The 16,973-nt window shown below is 39.5% G+C and overlaps 2 protein-coding genes across 11 annotated transcripts in view; one reads left to right on the top strand and one right to left on the bottom strand.

Moving 5' to 3' along the window:
* Nucleotides 1-7,238, top strand: part of otofa (otoferlin a) — a 78,853-nt gene extending 71,615 nt beyond the window's left edge. For 6 of the 9 annotated variants that reach the window (XM_087851859.1, XM_087851861.1, XM_087851862.1 and 3 more), the window contains 4 exons: nt 1,226-1,467; nt 2,386-2,564; nt 2,904-3,004; nt 5,155-7,238. In XM_087851859.1, coding sequence (XP_087707985.1) covers nt 1,226-1,467; nt 2,386-2,564; nt 2,904-3,004; nt 5,155-5,335 — 703 coding nt within the window. In that variant the 3' untranslated portion in view covers nt 5,336-7,238. Of the gene's footprint in view, nt 1-1,225; nt 1,468-2,385; nt 2,565-2,903; nt 3,005-3,465; nt 3,654-5,154 lie in introns of all 9 variants that reach the window. The other 3 variants (XM_087851860.1, XM_087851858.1, XM_087851856.1) reach the window with 1 other exon arrangement.
* Nucleotides 7,239-9,087: 1,849 nt separating this feature from the next.
* Nucleotides 9,088-16,736, bottom strand: drc1 (dynein regulatory complex subunit 1 homolog (Chlamydomonas)). 2 transcript variants are annotated; one of them, XM_006792487.3, is made up of 17 exons: nt 16,569-16,736; nt 16,051-16,144; nt 14,229-14,341; nt 13,936-14,119; nt 13,692-13,829; nt 13,022-13,108; nt 12,798-12,920; nt 12,503-12,630; nt 12,280-12,414; nt 11,804-12,173; nt 11,114-11,203; nt 10,949-11,032; nt 10,725-10,846; nt 10,489-10,632; nt 10,315-10,412; nt 9,490-9,539; nt 9,089-9,284 (listed from the first exon to the last, which is right to left on the bottom strand). In XM_006792487.3, the coding sequence occupies exons 1-16, from the start codon at nt 16,643-16,645 to the stop codon at nt 9,520-9,522; spliced, it is 2,007 nt and encodes a 668-aa protein (XP_006792550.1). In that variant the 5' UTR covers nt 16,646-16,736; the 3' UTR covers nt 9,089-9,284; nt 9,490-9,519. The 2 variants fall into 2 exon arrangements, with proteins under 2 accessions (XP_006792549.1, XP_006792550.1); XM_006792486.2 differs by having other exon boundaries at nt 9,088-9,539.
* Between the last annotated feature and the right edge of the window lie 237 nt (nt 16,737-16,973).

Below are 16,973 nucleotides of genomic sequence, written 5' to 3'. Positions count from 1 at the left end.
AAGATATTTACAGTCAGGAAAAAAACTCCAGCATGGAAGTGTACTGCACAGACACAAGTATACAGGTGTTCCTGATAAACTGCTTGGTGACTGTCTGCATGCTTGTACGATCGAACTCTTGTCTTTAAAAGTGACATTGTCTTTTGCAGCCTAGATTAGATTTTTTTTTTCATTTCATTTATGTTATTATGTTTTAGTGACTCCTCTTTCTTTACCCAAGGTGATGTGGTGTCACCTGTGGATGTGTCCCCTCAGGACTGTAGCAAACAGGGTGCCACTCTTAAACAACCCTTACAGTAGAAGATTAGGTTAACCTTCAGTTTGCACTCTAGATTTCAGTAGCAAACGTTTCAGGACAGACTGAAGAACTGTGGTTGTTTCAGATGGATCCAGTGTTGTGATACAGTAATAATGAATCACTTTTTGGTTCACGTGAATTTGGCATGTTTTCTTCCCTTTGTAACCACCTTAAAATTTGCCAGCGCCCTCTCCCTGGAGCCTTTATCTCAGTCTAATTTATGCATCTCGATTACCATATCAGCACTTTGTGATATTCAGTATTTACCTGTTTTAAACTGACAAATACCTTTTGTCAGATCTTTTTTTATTTATTATTTTATTTTTATTTCTTTTAGAATTTTCTTTTTCTTTTTTCGAGGGGTGTATTTTGAGAACTGAGAGTGCACCTTCCCTCTTGCTCCTTCTGACTTAAAGTCAACCTCACTTAACTGTTAATGAAACAGCTGCAGCTGCACCATCAATGCCAGGCATCAGTCCTCCATTTGCAATTTGCAGTTTTAAATATGAAGCTTTTTTCATAAATCTGCAAGTTTTCTGTGTCCATAAAACATGGAGATTTCATAAATCTGCAAGTTTTATGGATGCATGGCTTTCTAAATAGTGCGAAACTCCAGCATCAAATCAGATTTTTATGGATTACTCAATAATGATTTTAAAGTTATCACATGTATGAAGCTGATTTGCTTTTGGGGTGCCGCATTATGTGCATTGATTCTGACCTTCTAGCATCATCTCTCTTGTTAGCCAAATAATACATTTAACAGGCCCTTTGCTCTTGTTTAAATCACTAAATTGACATCACGTAAATTTGTACATGTTGGACTTTAGAAGTGCATGGCTGACAAATCCAAAAACATCTACTTATGACACCAAACCATGATCCTGGAGATCAGACTAACTCTCACCCTTATGACCATTTACATAGATGGCTGAAAGGGCAGCAGGAGGACAAACAGGACACAGATGTGCACTATCACTCACTGACCGGTGAGGGGAACTTTAACTGGCGCTTCGTCTTCCCTTTTGATTATCTCATGGCTGAGGAGAAGATTGTCATCTCTAAGAAGGAGTCCATGTTTTCCTGGGATGAGACCGAATACAAAATCCCTCCTCGTCTCACGCTGCAGGTCTGGGATGCAGACCACTTCTCTGCTGATGATTTCCTGGGTGAGGACGAAATAATTTTTTTTTTGCAATCCTTTCATCTGACATGGACTACAGGGACAAAAGTACTGGGCCACTTACACATTTAACTTACAGGAGCTACTCAGCCAAGGATACCCATGGCATGAAGCTCTTGGCACACAGTTTTTGTGCTGATGTTAATGCCAGATGAGGTTTGGAGCTCTGTAGCCTTTGAGCCAGCAGAGCATTGGCAACTTTTATGTGCTTCAGCTCTCCGCTGCCAATTTGCAATAAAACCGCTTACAGTTGCCTGTGGAACATCCAGGAGGGAAGAAATTTCACAAACTGACTTGTTGCACTGTTGGTATGCCAGTCTAGTACCACACTTGCAGTCACTGAGCTCTTTAGAATATCAAATGTTTGTGCAGATAGACCACAGGTAGGCATTTACTTTTATCAGGGTCAGGGTGCCTTACTAAATTACTTCTAATAGACTTCTAATAGAAGGAGCACTGACAGTAACTACAATCTCACAAATGCTCATGTAGTTCTGCTGTAGTTTCAGCCAGCCATACTCTTAGCTGCTTATCCAGTTCAGTGTCTTGGAGAGCCTATCCCAGTTGTCAGAGGGCAAGAGGAGGAGGACAGGCCCAATACAGAGAGAGAGAGAGAGAAAGAACTGTCCACACTCACACTGACACCTACGGTTAATTTAAAATCACCAATGAACCTAACATGCATGTCTCTGGACTTGGAGAGAAAGCCAGGGTACCCAGAGGGAACTCATGGAGGCACAGGAGGAACAAAGGAACAGTTAGTTTGATATAAATGCATTTTATGGCTGACTTTCTTTGTAGCTGTTTGAGGATGTTAAGAAAAGGATGACTTAGCTGAGAACAGTGTATAAAAAAAGAGTACTGGCTATTCCAAATTGACTTATTTTGCTTTCACCATTCCCAGGTGCAATCGAGCTGGACCTAAACCGTTTTCCTCGGGGCGCAAAGACAGCCAAGCAGTGCACTCTTGGCATGATTCGAAATGAGCAGGATCTGCCAACCATTTCGATCTTTAAACAAAAGAGGGTTAAAGGATGGTGGCCATTCGTAGCCCGTAATGAGAATGATGAAATGGAGCTCACGGTAAGACAGTCAAGAGTGAAAATGAGCAAAATCGTGACTGGTTTATTATGATTCTTATGATAATACTTATAATACTTTTATAAGACATTTTCAAGGTGGGGGGGGGGATAAGCGAACATACATAAAATTGAGAGTTCAGTTCAAAGGAAACCTTTCTTTTGAAGAGGATTGTGTGTGTGTGTGTGTGTGTGTGTGTGTGCATTAATCCACCTGTGTTCACAATATATGATATCTTCTAAAAATCCTTCAGATTAAAAAAGTAAAGGAAAAAAAATTCATTTGTATTTTGTATGTGGAAGGACTTCTTTATTTTGAGTTCTGTTTTCAATGTCATTACAGGGGAAAGTTGAAGCTGAGCTTCACCTAGTGACAGCAGAGGAAGCAGAGAAAAGCCCTGTAGGACTGGGACGAAATGAGCCAGATCCACTGGAAAAACCAAAGTAAGATATTAACGGGTTATGTTTAAAAAAAATATACAAGAACTTGTGTTTTGCAAACACACACACACACACAAACTGGTTTCAGAGTTAAAAAATTTGAACGCTTGTCTGGAACAGAAAAAGACAGACATGAGCAAGTGTTTAACTTTGTCTTTAGGAAAATCATTCTATCAGTGCAAAAAGCAGTGTTTCTAAAACATCATAAGGTACTGCCACTTAAAATCTATATTTTTTTAAAGATGTAAAACATTTTCCTGTTAGCCTCTAGCATTGCTTTCTGCACTGTCAAAAGGCCACTGTTACACACTCGTTACTCCTCCTATCATCTCTTCAACTGTCTCCCTGTCTTTCCCCTCATCCCTCCCCTTTCATGTGCGTGTTATTCTTCTCCTACCCTCCCCCCCCCTATTTGCCTCAACTGCATTCCTTCCCTCCCTCTTTCTCTTCCTTCTCCCGCAAAGTCGCCCGGACACCAGTCTTATGTGGTTTCTGACCCCTCTGAAGTCCATTCGTTACTTCATCTGGCACAACTACCGCTGGCTGATCCTCAAGGTCTTGGGGCTGATTCTGCTGCTGCTCATGCTGGGCCTCTTCCTCTACTCAATCCCTGGTTACCTGGTCAAGAAGATGCTGGGGGCCTGATGCGCTGGTAGCCTCCGCCCCCTCTTCACTTTGTCTGCTTCTCTTTTTGCCCCTTTTGCGTCCTGGATTCTTCTCTCTTAACTTTAGCTCCTCTCCTTTTTTTTCCAGCCAAGTTTCTTAGTCTTCTCTGTTGTCTTAGAAGTAGACTAGTCGTCTGTGTCCTTTATTGTATCTTGTCTTAGCCCTGTGTGCAAGTCAGTGTCATTTGCCACCAAGCGTCATTATACATCTTGTTACCACCCATATTGTGACCAACTGTTTAGTATGGACACATGTAGGGATGCTTTGACTTAAGGTGAACAAGGTGGTTGAAATATCCATGTTCTTATCAAGTGGGATGATTGGTAGAGAAGGGAAAAGTATAGACAACTTAAAAATTACATAATTCTAAAGATGTGAGGGTTAAAATGTATATATATATTTTTTTAAATCCAAAAATGACAAAATGAAGTCAAAACTTTTAATGGTAGTTGAATAGTGGCTCCAAGAATGCAAAGCCCATGAGGCAAAACTACAAAGAAACATCAACAAATGCAAGGATTACACTATGATGAGAAACAGACAAATGACATAGGGAGACATGGAGCTATATATACACACATAAGGTAATCAAGAGAAGTGGAAACATCAGGGGTAACAAATCACAGCTGAAAGAAGTTCAAACAAGACATAGGCAGTAAAATTAAATGAAAGTCACAAGAAATGACAGAGTTTCAAAAGTATCAAGAGTATCAAAATAAAACGGAGAAAAACAGGGAAATACCAAACACAGGAAAAAAAAGACAAAACCCAGAAACCTGAAAAATATATCAATTATTATATTAATAAAACCTGTGTTTAAGCATATTAAACTGTAGTTGTTTGCTTACAAGCAACAAAATATAAAAGAGTTCCTATATTTTTTAGTAATGTTGTGCTGCTCCAAAGTATTTTTGCATATACTTTGTGGGCATTTCAACATCATATCATTTCTAGGCAAACGAGTCCATCGGCCATCTACAATATGAAAGAATCTCATCCCATTTTATGAGAAAAAACCTGTGAATTGTAATGCACTATAAGCTGTATGAGTGCCTACATCCAGGATATTTCTGGATTCTGGTTTCCAGGGTGGGGAGCGGTGGGTGGGGGGCAATAAGCCTCTGTTGCAAACGTTTGCCAGAAATGTCAGTCTTTTGAGCTGTTGGTCAATCATCATCCACTCATTTACATGTGTCAACATACTCATTCTGCATAATAGAAAGCTTCCACTCTGTGATGTGTTTTTTTGCTCCTGTGAAACATAATACTGATAGAAATGTGAACCGTGAGCATGCATATTATTGCAACATGGCTTACTAACGCCAGCTTTCTCTTTCTGTCCTACTCCTCTTTATTTGCTCCCTTTCATTGTCCACTATTACTCACCCCTTCTCACCCTCCTTTAACTCAACCCTCCTTCCACCTCCATGTTTTTCTCACCATTTCTTTATTTTCATCCTCTTAAAAACTCCACCTGAACCATCCAGTCGCCCAGACACAACCTTCCTGTGGTTCCTGAGCCCGCTGAAAGCAATCCGCTACCTGGTGTGCAACCGCTACAAGTGGCTGATCATCAAGATAGTGCTGGCCCTGCTGCTGCTCATCATGGTGGGCCTCTTCCTCTACAGCATGCCAGGCTACCTTGTCAAGAAGCTGCTGGGGGCCTAAGCCACTGCTAGGGGGATGGGGAGGGGAAGGGTGGCTGCATGGATTGATGGACGGATAAGTGAAAGGGAGCAATACTGATGGGAGACAAGACTGCTATGTTTTCTCCTCTCTAATCCAATCTGAGCTTCATAATCAGCTCACACCTTCCCCTCTTAGCGCTGAAAGGAGAAAGAAACACCATTGAAAGTGACCGCCCCACTGCCCCCTCCTTGCCCCCCTGGCTCCAAAGTAATGAAGATCCAACTAACAACTCTGCAAAACAGCTAACAAATCTAATGTACAATATTTGGACTCCATCCTTTTAAACGATTACGCAGAAATTACATGGCACAAAGTAACTCCCGATCGAACCTGAAAATCCTCTGAAGCAATGCTACATGAAAGTGGATGGTTCTTTATTTGTTTCAGCCTTCAGTTTATTTTATATGTTCCAGGGTTAGTGGTCAGGCGATTGCACTTTCAAGTCATACTATATGAGCTCTTGTTACTGTTTTAGCTTAAGAGGGAATGGACAAAACTTTGGGTAACACTTTAACCCTGCCACCATTTTATTTATAAGCACTATATAAACATTGAATAAATGGTTTGTGGTGTGGTGTTATAATGTAGAGAAATTGAACATAGTGTTAGTTCAGGCAGGCCTCAAAGTCCCCACAGATCAACTGATATCAATTAGCCCACAGCTAATGGCTCAGATTATATTTATCTATTAGATTCTATTCAGGATGTTTTAGCCAGCCTACAGTTGCTCCATGTGGCAAGCTGCTTCGCAAACCACATTCATTCCAGTTTCTCCTTCTAATGCTGTTTTCTCATTATGTTCTGAGACGTAATGAGTGTTGCATCATGTCTCAGAACAGAGTAAATATAAATTACTGCAGATGGAAATATCTCTGAAATTTAAGGACCTTTGAAGTCATTATTGATGTGGAGTGCTTGTCAACAGCTATAACTTATTCCATAATAATATAATAATTCTTTATCTGTTTATAAACCAGCTTTCTCTAGTCACTGCTCTCACGAGAAGTTATATTTTCATTAGAGTTTGTTATAAACTGTACATGAAATTTGAATTCAGTGCTTATAAATGCTAAATGAGGTTAAAGTGTTACCTTTTTAACTGTTATTGGTCTTGCAGGTTTTGCACACTTATATAGTAATAATAATAAGGAAACAAAAATAATTCTATTTTCCTAGTAAATTTCAGTGAGACATAGAACAAGATGACTTTGTTATTAATTGTTTAATTAATAAGCATTTTGTGGTGTTTAGTTTATCTTTAGTGTTAAATATTTCTCCTTAAGAATAAAAACAAAAACTGATTTTGCAAATGATTCAAATCTCCCCCTCATTTTTATAATTGTGTTATTGTGCAAGCACGGGTGTTCACAGCAGCTTCCGTCTGGATGTCCTGAGTTTTTTGTGTGTAATTATGTAAATGCTCTCCAGCCTCGTCTTCAGACTCATAAACGTCACTCATAAAAATCCCAGAGAAAATTAAAATAAATTATTTGTGATTATCATTTTGACCAGGGTCTGTTTAATAATCCTCCAAAGTTACAGACATGTAAAGGTGATCACTGTTGGCTACAGTATATGTTAATATGCATGCATCACTGTGATAACTGACCAAAGTGGTCATGTGTGTTAGCATGACTTGTCTTTCCAGCTCGACGCAAACCAAATCACCAACCCTGTTGTCTTTAACGTTAACAAAAATGTAAAGATGATTTTTATGGGAATATTAGTCAAATAAGTCGGGGGTTGCTTCTGAAAACTCTGTTCTTGTCTCCAGACAAAAGTGTGTGGTGTCCTTTACGCCCCTTTTAGTTTGCCTGTGGTTGGAACCTTTGCTTGTGATACTGTGTTTCACTGTTTGCAATAAACTTGCCTGTTTTTACAATGGGATTGTGTATTTATATACATTATATACATTAGGGCTGTTTGATATAACGATATATATCGGATGACGATATAAAAACGTCTATCGTTTCATTTTACACTATCGATTGTTTCGTGGTGTCGCAAAATAAACTGTTTACAGCAATATTTTTTCATCGTTTTGATGGTCACTGTAGTGGCTATATTAATTTCTTCTTTCTCTCTTTCTCTTATATTTTATATAACCACACTACTGACGGACAAGCGCCTGTTTTATGCGTTGTGGTTAGCAACAACGACGGTAACACCATCGCGTGTCCGCTTGTTTATGTTTCACAGAAACCTTTCACAAATAAAGCTCAAGATCCTGTTGAGACTTTTCAAAATAAACTGAATCTCGTGAAAGAGCAGATTATTTAGGGATGAGAAGTAAAAAAGAGCCGCCAGGTGCTAAACCCCCCCCCCCCAAAAAAACCTTAGACTCAAATGTTAAAACAGGCTTTTCCCCGCAGCACGCCATGTAATAAATACTCACAAAGAAAAAGGCGGCGTTACAACTTGTGTCTAAAAATGTATAGTTTCATGCATCGGTTAAAACACTCGACCCCAGGTACACTATGCGCAGCTGGAAACACTTCCCGCAAGACGAGCTCCCCGAGATTAACATAATTTACAGAAAATGATACATTTTTGTGATTTATATCGTTATCGGACGATAAATTCTTATATCGGGAATTCTATCGTCTCTCAAACAGCTGAGAAGGATGCCATTAATGTTTACATCCTGTCTTGCTGTGATGAGCGTTAAGTTCAGTTTCATTGTTTAGCCAAAACCCTGAGCACTAAATCCTCACTAAAGGATTCATTTAGATTTAAAGATCTGATTTGGGTTAAAAAATTAATTAATTAATAGAATATTAAAAGTGAGAAAAAATGAATGACTAAGCTGGTGGCCTGCAGCGATATAGACATATATATAGCTATATATATTGACATGCTTGACTAACATTATTATTTTGTTGCACACAAAACCCTCAACCAGTACACTAAAATGTATTTTTATGTTTTTGGTACAGAAGTATGCTCTGGATAAAAAAGGAATGAAAGTCGGTATAAGTGAAACAGAATACGTGTGTGAGCGAGAGAGATGGGTGTTACAGTGAAACTGCAAGGAGCAGAGGTAGTGAACACAGATCGTTTTACAAGGTTTACAAGACGGTAGTGAGACCTGATGTGATTAAGATTTTCATTGGGAAAGACCAGGATGGACAATGCACAGGGTTGGTGTGTCATACCTATCATGAGGTGATAAGGTGAGATGAAGGCAGATGATCCAGTATGACAACCCCTAAAGAGAGCAGCTAAACATTGGTCCCCAATCCCAGTCCGCGAGGGTCGGTGTCCCTGCAGGTTTTAGATCTCACCCTGGGTCAACACACCTGAATCAAATGATTAGTTCATTACCAGGCCTCTGGAGAACTTCAAGACATGTTGAGACGGTAATTTATTCATTTAAATCAGCTGTGATGGATCAAGGACACATCCAAAACCTGCAGGGACACCGGCCCTCGTGCACTGGGATTGGGGACCCCTGAGCTAAGGGCTTGTAGACTACTGCAGACGACTTGCTCAGCAGAAAAGGCAAATCAAGTTAGTGACTAGTTCACATTGGCCTGAGGAATTTCCTTCAGCAGCATCAAAAACAGAGCCAAAAAGATATCGGGCTTTAATTTTATTTGGATTTTATTGGATGTTAATTCAACTAATTACAGACAAATTTTCTCAATTAGCTCCAAAATTAAACTTACTAACAATCTAACATGCTTTTTTTTTTTTTTTTGAATTTCAGTGACCCATGACTGCTGTTTGATTTATGAATCTCTTTGCAGTCGCCCCAATGCCAGCATGTCGTGGCTGCTGGCTCCGGTGAGGACGATGTGTATCCTGGCCTGGAGGCACTACAAGCTGCACTGTGTGATGTTGCTGGTTGCTGTACTGGGTCTGCTCTTTCTGGTTCTGCTCTTCTTCTCTCTGCCCTCAGCGCTCAGCCACAAGCTGTTTAACATTGCTGGGTAGAGACGAACCACACACACATCCTCTGTGTACTGTTGTGTTTACACTGAACCACTGTATGTGTTTGATTAACTACACTGTAAGACTATTTTTCTTTTACATTTGTAAAAATAAATAAATAAAAAACTTCACACAACATTATCATTTAATGGTGGGGTTTTTTTTTGTTTGTTTTTTTAAATGAACACAAAGGCGCTTACAGTGCTCTCGGACTCCACAGTGATTATTCATTAATTAGAGCTCCGGGTACCTGTCAGAGAGGCAGAGAAGATGTTAGATCCATGATGTTCTACTCAGTTGGGTTTTTAAAGCCCTTTTGTTTTACTAATTGCTATGATTATACTTTAATTTGATAAATGTTTCTTATTTTATCATTTAATTATTCATTGTATTGGAAGTAAGTACTTGAAATTAATAACAATAATAACAATAATACCCAGAATTGGTCAGAGGTATAAGAGGTATTCAGATTAAATGATGTGTTCATTCAGTCAAAACACTCCAAAATTCAGTAAAATCTGAAATCTGAAAATGTTTGCATTGAAAAAGCTGGATAGTTAATCATTTGTAGCATTAACCACCAATTATTATTATAAATGATCAAACCTGTTAGCTTCCTGTTTTAATATACAGGGTGTATCAAAAAAGAATTGTCTGATTTCAAAAGCCTATATTGTAATAGTAATGGACAGTAATTTTAAAATACGTGGCTGAATATAAAGTTTTACATACAAAACTTCCAGTTTGCTCAATGTGTCCTCCCAGCATACGTCCATATGATTGTCAAACTCATCCCACACTTTTGCGAGTATCTGGAGTCATTGCTGTAATAATGTTACCACATCAAACTTACTCTTTCTAACAGTACATGTGTCGCTCGATGCCGGTGAACAGTTAAAGCACTTTGAAATTTGGTGATTCTTTTTGATACACCCTGTGCTATGATGGTAAAGGCCCTATGTTTTATCATTATTCTTATTTGCACTAGATTACAGTGCTGTAAACTTAAACACAAGTGCACGTACTGCTGAGTATCTGTTGCAGCTGCATCCGCAGCTTAGTGTTCTGCTGCCTCAGGAGCTCAGTTTCAGGGACAAGCTCAGAGATATCCATCAGGACCTCTCTGGAAAGACACACACACACAAAAATGACTGATCTGATTCAGAGGTATTCCTGCTTTCAGTGTAGGTGTTACTCACTCATACTGCTTTAATTCCCTTTCCGCTGCATCCCACAGCTTGAGTTTGTCCTCAGTGATAATGTTGCCAAGCCTATCCCAGTAGGCTTCTTCCACTGAGGTATCTCTAGCTGGATGGCTTAAACTGGAACGCTCGTTGACAGACCTCCGTTTTCAAAATGTAACAGGAAAAAATTAGTATAAAACACTCACACAGAGGAAGAGACACGGGATTGATAATTCAGTATGTAGTCTTACTTCCTGTGCTGCTCAAGGAAACATTGTAAAGCAGGCAAGATGTTGTTAGGGTTGATGAGTCTGGAGGTTGAATCAGCTGTGGCGCTGTTCTCCATGGCCTCTGCCTCCTCAACAAAATGACCCTGCAGCCAGAACAAAAACACTGACAGAAGATACAAGAACAGTAGTTGTCTAATCACAAAGGTCGTATTCAGTACAAGCCCACTGCTCATTCAATTTCTCACCACAGTCTGCTCTTCTTGTTGACGTTTGTACATGAGTAAAAACTCAGCCAACTTGGCTAAATCCTTTTCTTCAAGACCCAGAACCTAAAAGAGAAAACAGCATGTGTGGTTTTTCAATAGTAACTACATGAAAAACATGAAAAGGAGCACTAAATGTGAACTCACAGCAAAGAGAGAATGCAGCTTCACAGTGGTCTGTTCATTTTTCTCCATGGGGGCCAGCAGCTTCCACAGTTTATCTTCAACCAGGAATCCCTAAGTTGGGAGGAGGATGTTTAGTTTAAAGGCTCTTGTAACTGCTATTTTGCATTTTTTACCTGTTTTTTTCTTTAGTTTTGTTTTTACAAAAGTAGTGTTTCTCTATAATAATACCTGACTGAATATGCAAAAACTGAGATATACTGCTAACACCCTACTTAAGCCATCTGCTTTGTCAAATGTGAATATTTTCCATATATAATTGTACTTTGTTTTTTACCCTGCAATAAAAGGCACAATTTGTATTGTGTAGTTATGAAATATTATTAAATGGTTTTATTGCTCTAGCTTCTTGAGCTTATTCTCAAATTTCCAAATTAAACAAGATCCCAAAATGTATCAGCCCTGCTAAAGCTCATCATTTAACTTTGTTCTTGTTTAATCTGTACCAAAGCTTAATTAGAAAAGGTTAGCTTGACAAAAATTTCTCATAATATAGTCTCATGCAATTACTGACATGTGTAATGTGTCTAGTATGATATAAATACTGCACATCTGTGGATGTCTAAGGAGCATGTGCAATTCATGCCCCGTTCTACAACAACCACCTCCATACTGTCATCGTTCATAAACACAAACCGTGAACTTGTTTCTAACCGTTTCATCACAAAGCAGCTCCATCACTTTCATCAGCATCTCTGAGGATAGCTCCCCTTCCTCCACCCCTGTGCAGTGCTCTGAGTCCCTCTCCAGGCTGGGCCCGACTGATGCATCCATCATCCTCTGGCTGCAGTGTGGAAGATGCCTAGTTTGCAAGGGGTGACTGGTGGGGTTAGTGTCATGCTCCTGAGATCTGCAGGGACCAGGTGACTCCATGGAGGCAGCTGAAGGACGTTCCCAGGCTAAACCAAGGTGCTTGCAGATCAGAGAGTCAATGGCCAAAGCCTTCTCCGCTAGCTGTGTCACCTCTTCCTCCATCGTTGCCCACATCTCCTCAAACTTTCGGGCATCAGCGGCTGTGGTGTACCTACATGAAGCAAGGAAGGGTTGAAGTTGAACAGAAAAAAAATAAAAGAATTAGGTTATTATTTTTAATATTATTATCATTATTATTATTATTAACACTTACTTACCTGACTTCCTTCTGTATGCGTTTATAGTGCTGGCGGGAGCGTTTGTGGACCTCAGACAAATACTGTCTCTGCTTCATAAACTTGTCCTTTTGTTTGGCATACTTGGTTTTTAAGTTTTTCACCTCTTTCGAAGAGCTGAAACAAAAAGATACCATCATAACTTGGACATGTATGTGTATTTATGTGTATTTATGTGTGTTCTGTCTGCAAAAAACTGTAATACCCTAATAGTTTGCCCTTCATTTCTCCCAGCTTGGCATTATATGCTGCATTCTTGTTGCCATGTTCAAGTTGTTTAAGATTTAAAACTACAGATTTGCCTTTCATCTGTTGTTGCTCTCTCAGCCGAGCCTGTAAAAGCAAGAAAAGCAATCTCAAGACTGAGCGTTCATTTACATCGAGTGGTAAAACACTGATCTTATTTTTGCAGCACAACCACTACCACTCTATGGCATGTTCAACACCAAAGAACATCAAGGCTTCATCATATTGTAATAAAGCACTGGGGTAAAACAAACCTGATACTTTGCATTTTCTTCCAGCTGCATGAGTTTGATTTTGGTGGTATTCTCCAACATAACATCATGAACTGTCTTTTCAGACTCCTCTACCATCCTCCTCCTCTCCATCAGACTCTCCAGCTAGAAATAGGTTACATTCATTACATACAGAGCTGATATATGTAACATATTAGCATCAATGAGAAGTTAAGTGTGTGTGTATTCATTTAAATAATCCTAACCTCTGTGTCCCAATGTTCCTTCATATGTTCTTTCAGCTTAGCCTTGTCTTTAGCAAGTAAGACGTCAATTTCCTGCTGATAAACTCCCTGCCAAAAACAGGACAATCATTAGATTATTAATAAGAATCTAGATAACATAGATATAATGGGATATTGCTGCACAACCATCTCTAAGGTTTACAGAGAATGCTTTGAAATAGAGAAAATAATTGGTGAGTGGTAGTTCCCTGGGTGAAAATGCCTCGTTGATGATAGAAGTTACAGGAAAACAGCCAGACTGCTTTGAGCTGATAAGAAGGGAGCAGTACCTCAAATAACTGCTTTTTACAAGCAAAGTAAGTAGTAGATATATGCAGTATGCATAAGTGCATGACACAAGACGTGATGTCTTGATGTATTTATGCAGACACTGGATTTGTTTTTATCGTAATACCTGCAGTGATTTTCCTAAACTGAAACTAATAAAAACTCAACTAAAAGTAAAACTAAACATTTTCAAACAAGTAAAATCTAAACTGAAACACACAAACCCACAATAGAAACTAACCGTAACTAAGCGGAGTTAAAAACAAAAAGTCAAACTGAAATAAGGCAAAGATGTGGTCAGCTCACTGATTCATATGCACTAAAAATCATTTAAAGCTCCTTTGTGACTCAGATCTGCTTCTACCTGAAGTTGTGTGAGCTCCTCTCTGTAGGCCTTGGACAGGTTTTGAAACTGTTGCTGCATCCTGTCGAGCATCAGTTTGATCTCCTCATCGAGCCTTCTCAAGTTCTTCAAATACTGATCCTCTTTGACCCGGCGCTCCTGTTCAGCACAGTGCAGAAAAGGGAACCAAGTTATAAACAATGGCTTTGAGGTACAAATGCAAACTCCGTGAAATCATGCTTTTACTCATTTGTGTATAATTTACCCGTTGGAGCTCCCTTATGAGTTTTTTCTTGTCTTCTATCACTGCAGCACACAGCTGCTGCTGGCTGTCCAGGACACTCTGCAGTTCTGAATAAACCACCTTTTGAGTAACTATCGACCACCCTTTTCTGATCTCCTCAACCTTTTCCTGACAGGCCTTAGCATCATCTTTCAGTCGCTCCTCTCTGTTTGATGGGAAAGAATAGCACAATTTAACATCAGCCACTTTAGCACTGGGTTTTCTGCATGGGAGGAAGCTTGATTTGAACACTGAGAACAATTTAAAAGACGTACCTAATTTTGCAGTTGTCCTCCATCCCTGACCTTCGCTCCATCTCTTTGGCGTCGGCTGCAGTTTGAATGTTGGTCACTAATGTGGTCAGACGTTTCTGCAGGCCCATTATCCTCTGAGCAGTGAAAGTGGGACAAATCAAAATAAATACATCTCATAAGAATTTAAGAAAGCTACATCTGATTGTAGTAGTGTCCATTTACTGATTGGACTTCATCTTTTGCAATAACTTCAGTTTTGTTTTCAGTTTCAGTTATAAAGATCTGTTTTAGTGGATATTTTAATGCTGCCTCTCCTTTGGCCACTTGCTTTAATGGATTTAATTATTTCACTCCAACAATCACAATGCAAAATAAGAGTCAAGAACACAAAATCATGACCTAACCCTCTGATATAATGTCTGTTCCTTCCTGGATGGATGACCCCAGGTATTTAAACTCATATACCTTCACTATCTCTACTCTTTGCATGTTCACCTTTCCACCTGTGTCCCTTTCATTCAGACGTCGTCATCGTCTGCAAACATCATGGTTCACAGAAGCTCCTGCCTAACCTCATTAGTCAACCTGTCCATTATCACTGCTAATAAGATGGGGCTTAGAGCTGATCCACTTTGACCCCATGTGTCACTCCTACCCCACACCTCACCACTGTCTCGCTGTACATGTCTTCCACCTCCCTCACATACTTCTCTGCCACTCCTGACTTCCTCATGCAGTGGCACAGTTCCCCTCTTGGCACCCCATCAGATGCTTTCTCTAGATCCACGAAGACACACTGAAGATCTTTCTGACCTTCTCTATATTTTTCCATTGACACTGTCATGATCTGTAGAGATCTTTCTCTGCTGCTGACTGATCATCACCTCTCTTCGTAGCCTAGTTTCATCAACTGATGTTTATGTCCTGAATCCAAACTGTGAGCAAGATCCACAGTACAGCATCCTGATAGTTGAAGGCTATGGCTCTGATTCTAGTTTTAGAAGCTCTAGAAGCCACAGGTTAGCCTATATATTATGGTACTATAGGGTCTTTAAGATATGATGGGTAAGATATCGTTATTCAAAACTGACAAGAAAGAATTATTTAAATTCAGGGAACCAATGAAGAGAAATTTGATCCCTCTTTCTAGTCCTGTTAGTACTCTTGCCTCGCAAAGCTTATTTGGAGTGAAATGTAAATTTATCCTAAGCTGCCCTGCCTTAAAATGAAGGCAACTTTTTTGTTTTGTGACAACTCACCTCTCATCCATGAAGTCTCTTCAGTTCTAAAAACTGGCATCAAGCTGCCGGTATTTAACCCCTAATGACATTGTCCTCCTGTTGGTGTCCTGAGAGTCCTCGAACCACCTTGCAATCATGCAAGTCATTAAGAGTCACACGAGCCAAGGTGTGAACAAGGCATGGATCTCATTATAGAGGATGAGGTGTTAGTGGAGGTTAAAGTGCCTGGGAAGGTCTCTCAAGGCTACAATATAAATATCTTAAAGCAGGATGAGCTAATGTCTTACAAAAGATTCACATTTTGAATTTAATTGAATTGAACTGGACATCATGTGACAGGATTCACACCATGTTCACACCTAGGTTCATTATGTGACTCTTAAGAACTCACATGATTACACTCCAGGGGGACAACACGAAAAGGGTTTAATTGTCTGTCACTCTCCATCAGGTTTTTGGAACTAAAGCGATCTCGTGGATGAAATCTGATAAAGGTGAAATCTGAAATCTCTTCACAAACCCAAAAGAAGTCCAGACATACACATTTCAATTGTTTCACTAATCCTGCAGAGGAAGGTGACAGGGAAACATGAAAAAACAACCTTTTTAACGTCCGTCTTTTCTTCTTCCATTTTGCTCTTCAGCTCCTCATTCCCCTCCTTAGTCGGGTCTTCCTTTCCCTTAAAATTGGAGGCCCTATAAACATACAATATAGTTACCATCTGTAGAGTGATATCAGGTAAACTGGGCAACGCTTTACTTAATCACCTAGGACACTAAGAAAAGATTTAGACATGTAACTGTGGTCTTTTGATTATTAGAGGTTATTTTTTATAGATCTGTGTTCAACTGATGTAATAAAATATAACTGTGAGGCTTTTACAACTTTTAAAACATTCGTTGTTCCACTTTTTTTTTTTTTTACATGAGCAGCGTTCAACTCAAATGAGCAAAGTATCAACAAAAATGGGCCAAATTGCAAAGTGACAGAGTGACAGAGTTCATCGTATTTATTAAACGGTCAGATTTAAAACACACACACAACGTGCAACGGCGCTTTCAAGGTAGTTGTCGTTGTTCCGTCTATCGCAGTGTTTAGCCACAGTAAGCTGCAGGTTACCCCTTCTTATCCACTTGATTGTCGGACAACACAGGAGGTTCGGGCGCCTCTTCATGCACTTTGCCAGCTTCTTCCATTGTTTGACAATGTTGTAAAAATTACTAAAAAGTCCTTAAACGTTGTATCGTTAAAGTCGTCCGCAGCAGTCCTGTAGAGTCTGTTTGGTAAGCGTTGCTTTGGCGACGGAGCTGCTTTCAGGTTCCCTCGTTAATTCGAAGTCCTTTTTTTTTGTTTTGTTTTTTTAAGAGGAAACGTGCATATGTTTTCCTCAAAAATAAAACAGTGACAGTCGTTATTTCATTGTCTTTTTAAGTGTCATTGCTGAGGATTGTTATACAAGCTACTGAATAATTGGTTGCACTTAGTTTGTGCAGAGGCCTGTGTTTCATTTTCTCTTCACAACTT

The sequence above is a fragment of the Neolamprologus brichardi genome, chromosome 15 (genome assembly GCF_056152115.1).
Source record: "Neolamprologus brichardi isolate AB-2024 chromosome 15, ASM5615211v1, whole genome shotgun sequence".
NCBI lineage: Eukaryota > Metazoa > Chordata > Actinopteri > Cichliformes > Cichlidae > Neolamprologus > Neolamprologus brichardi.
This window is presented reverse-complemented; position numbering and strand designations above follow the sequence as displayed.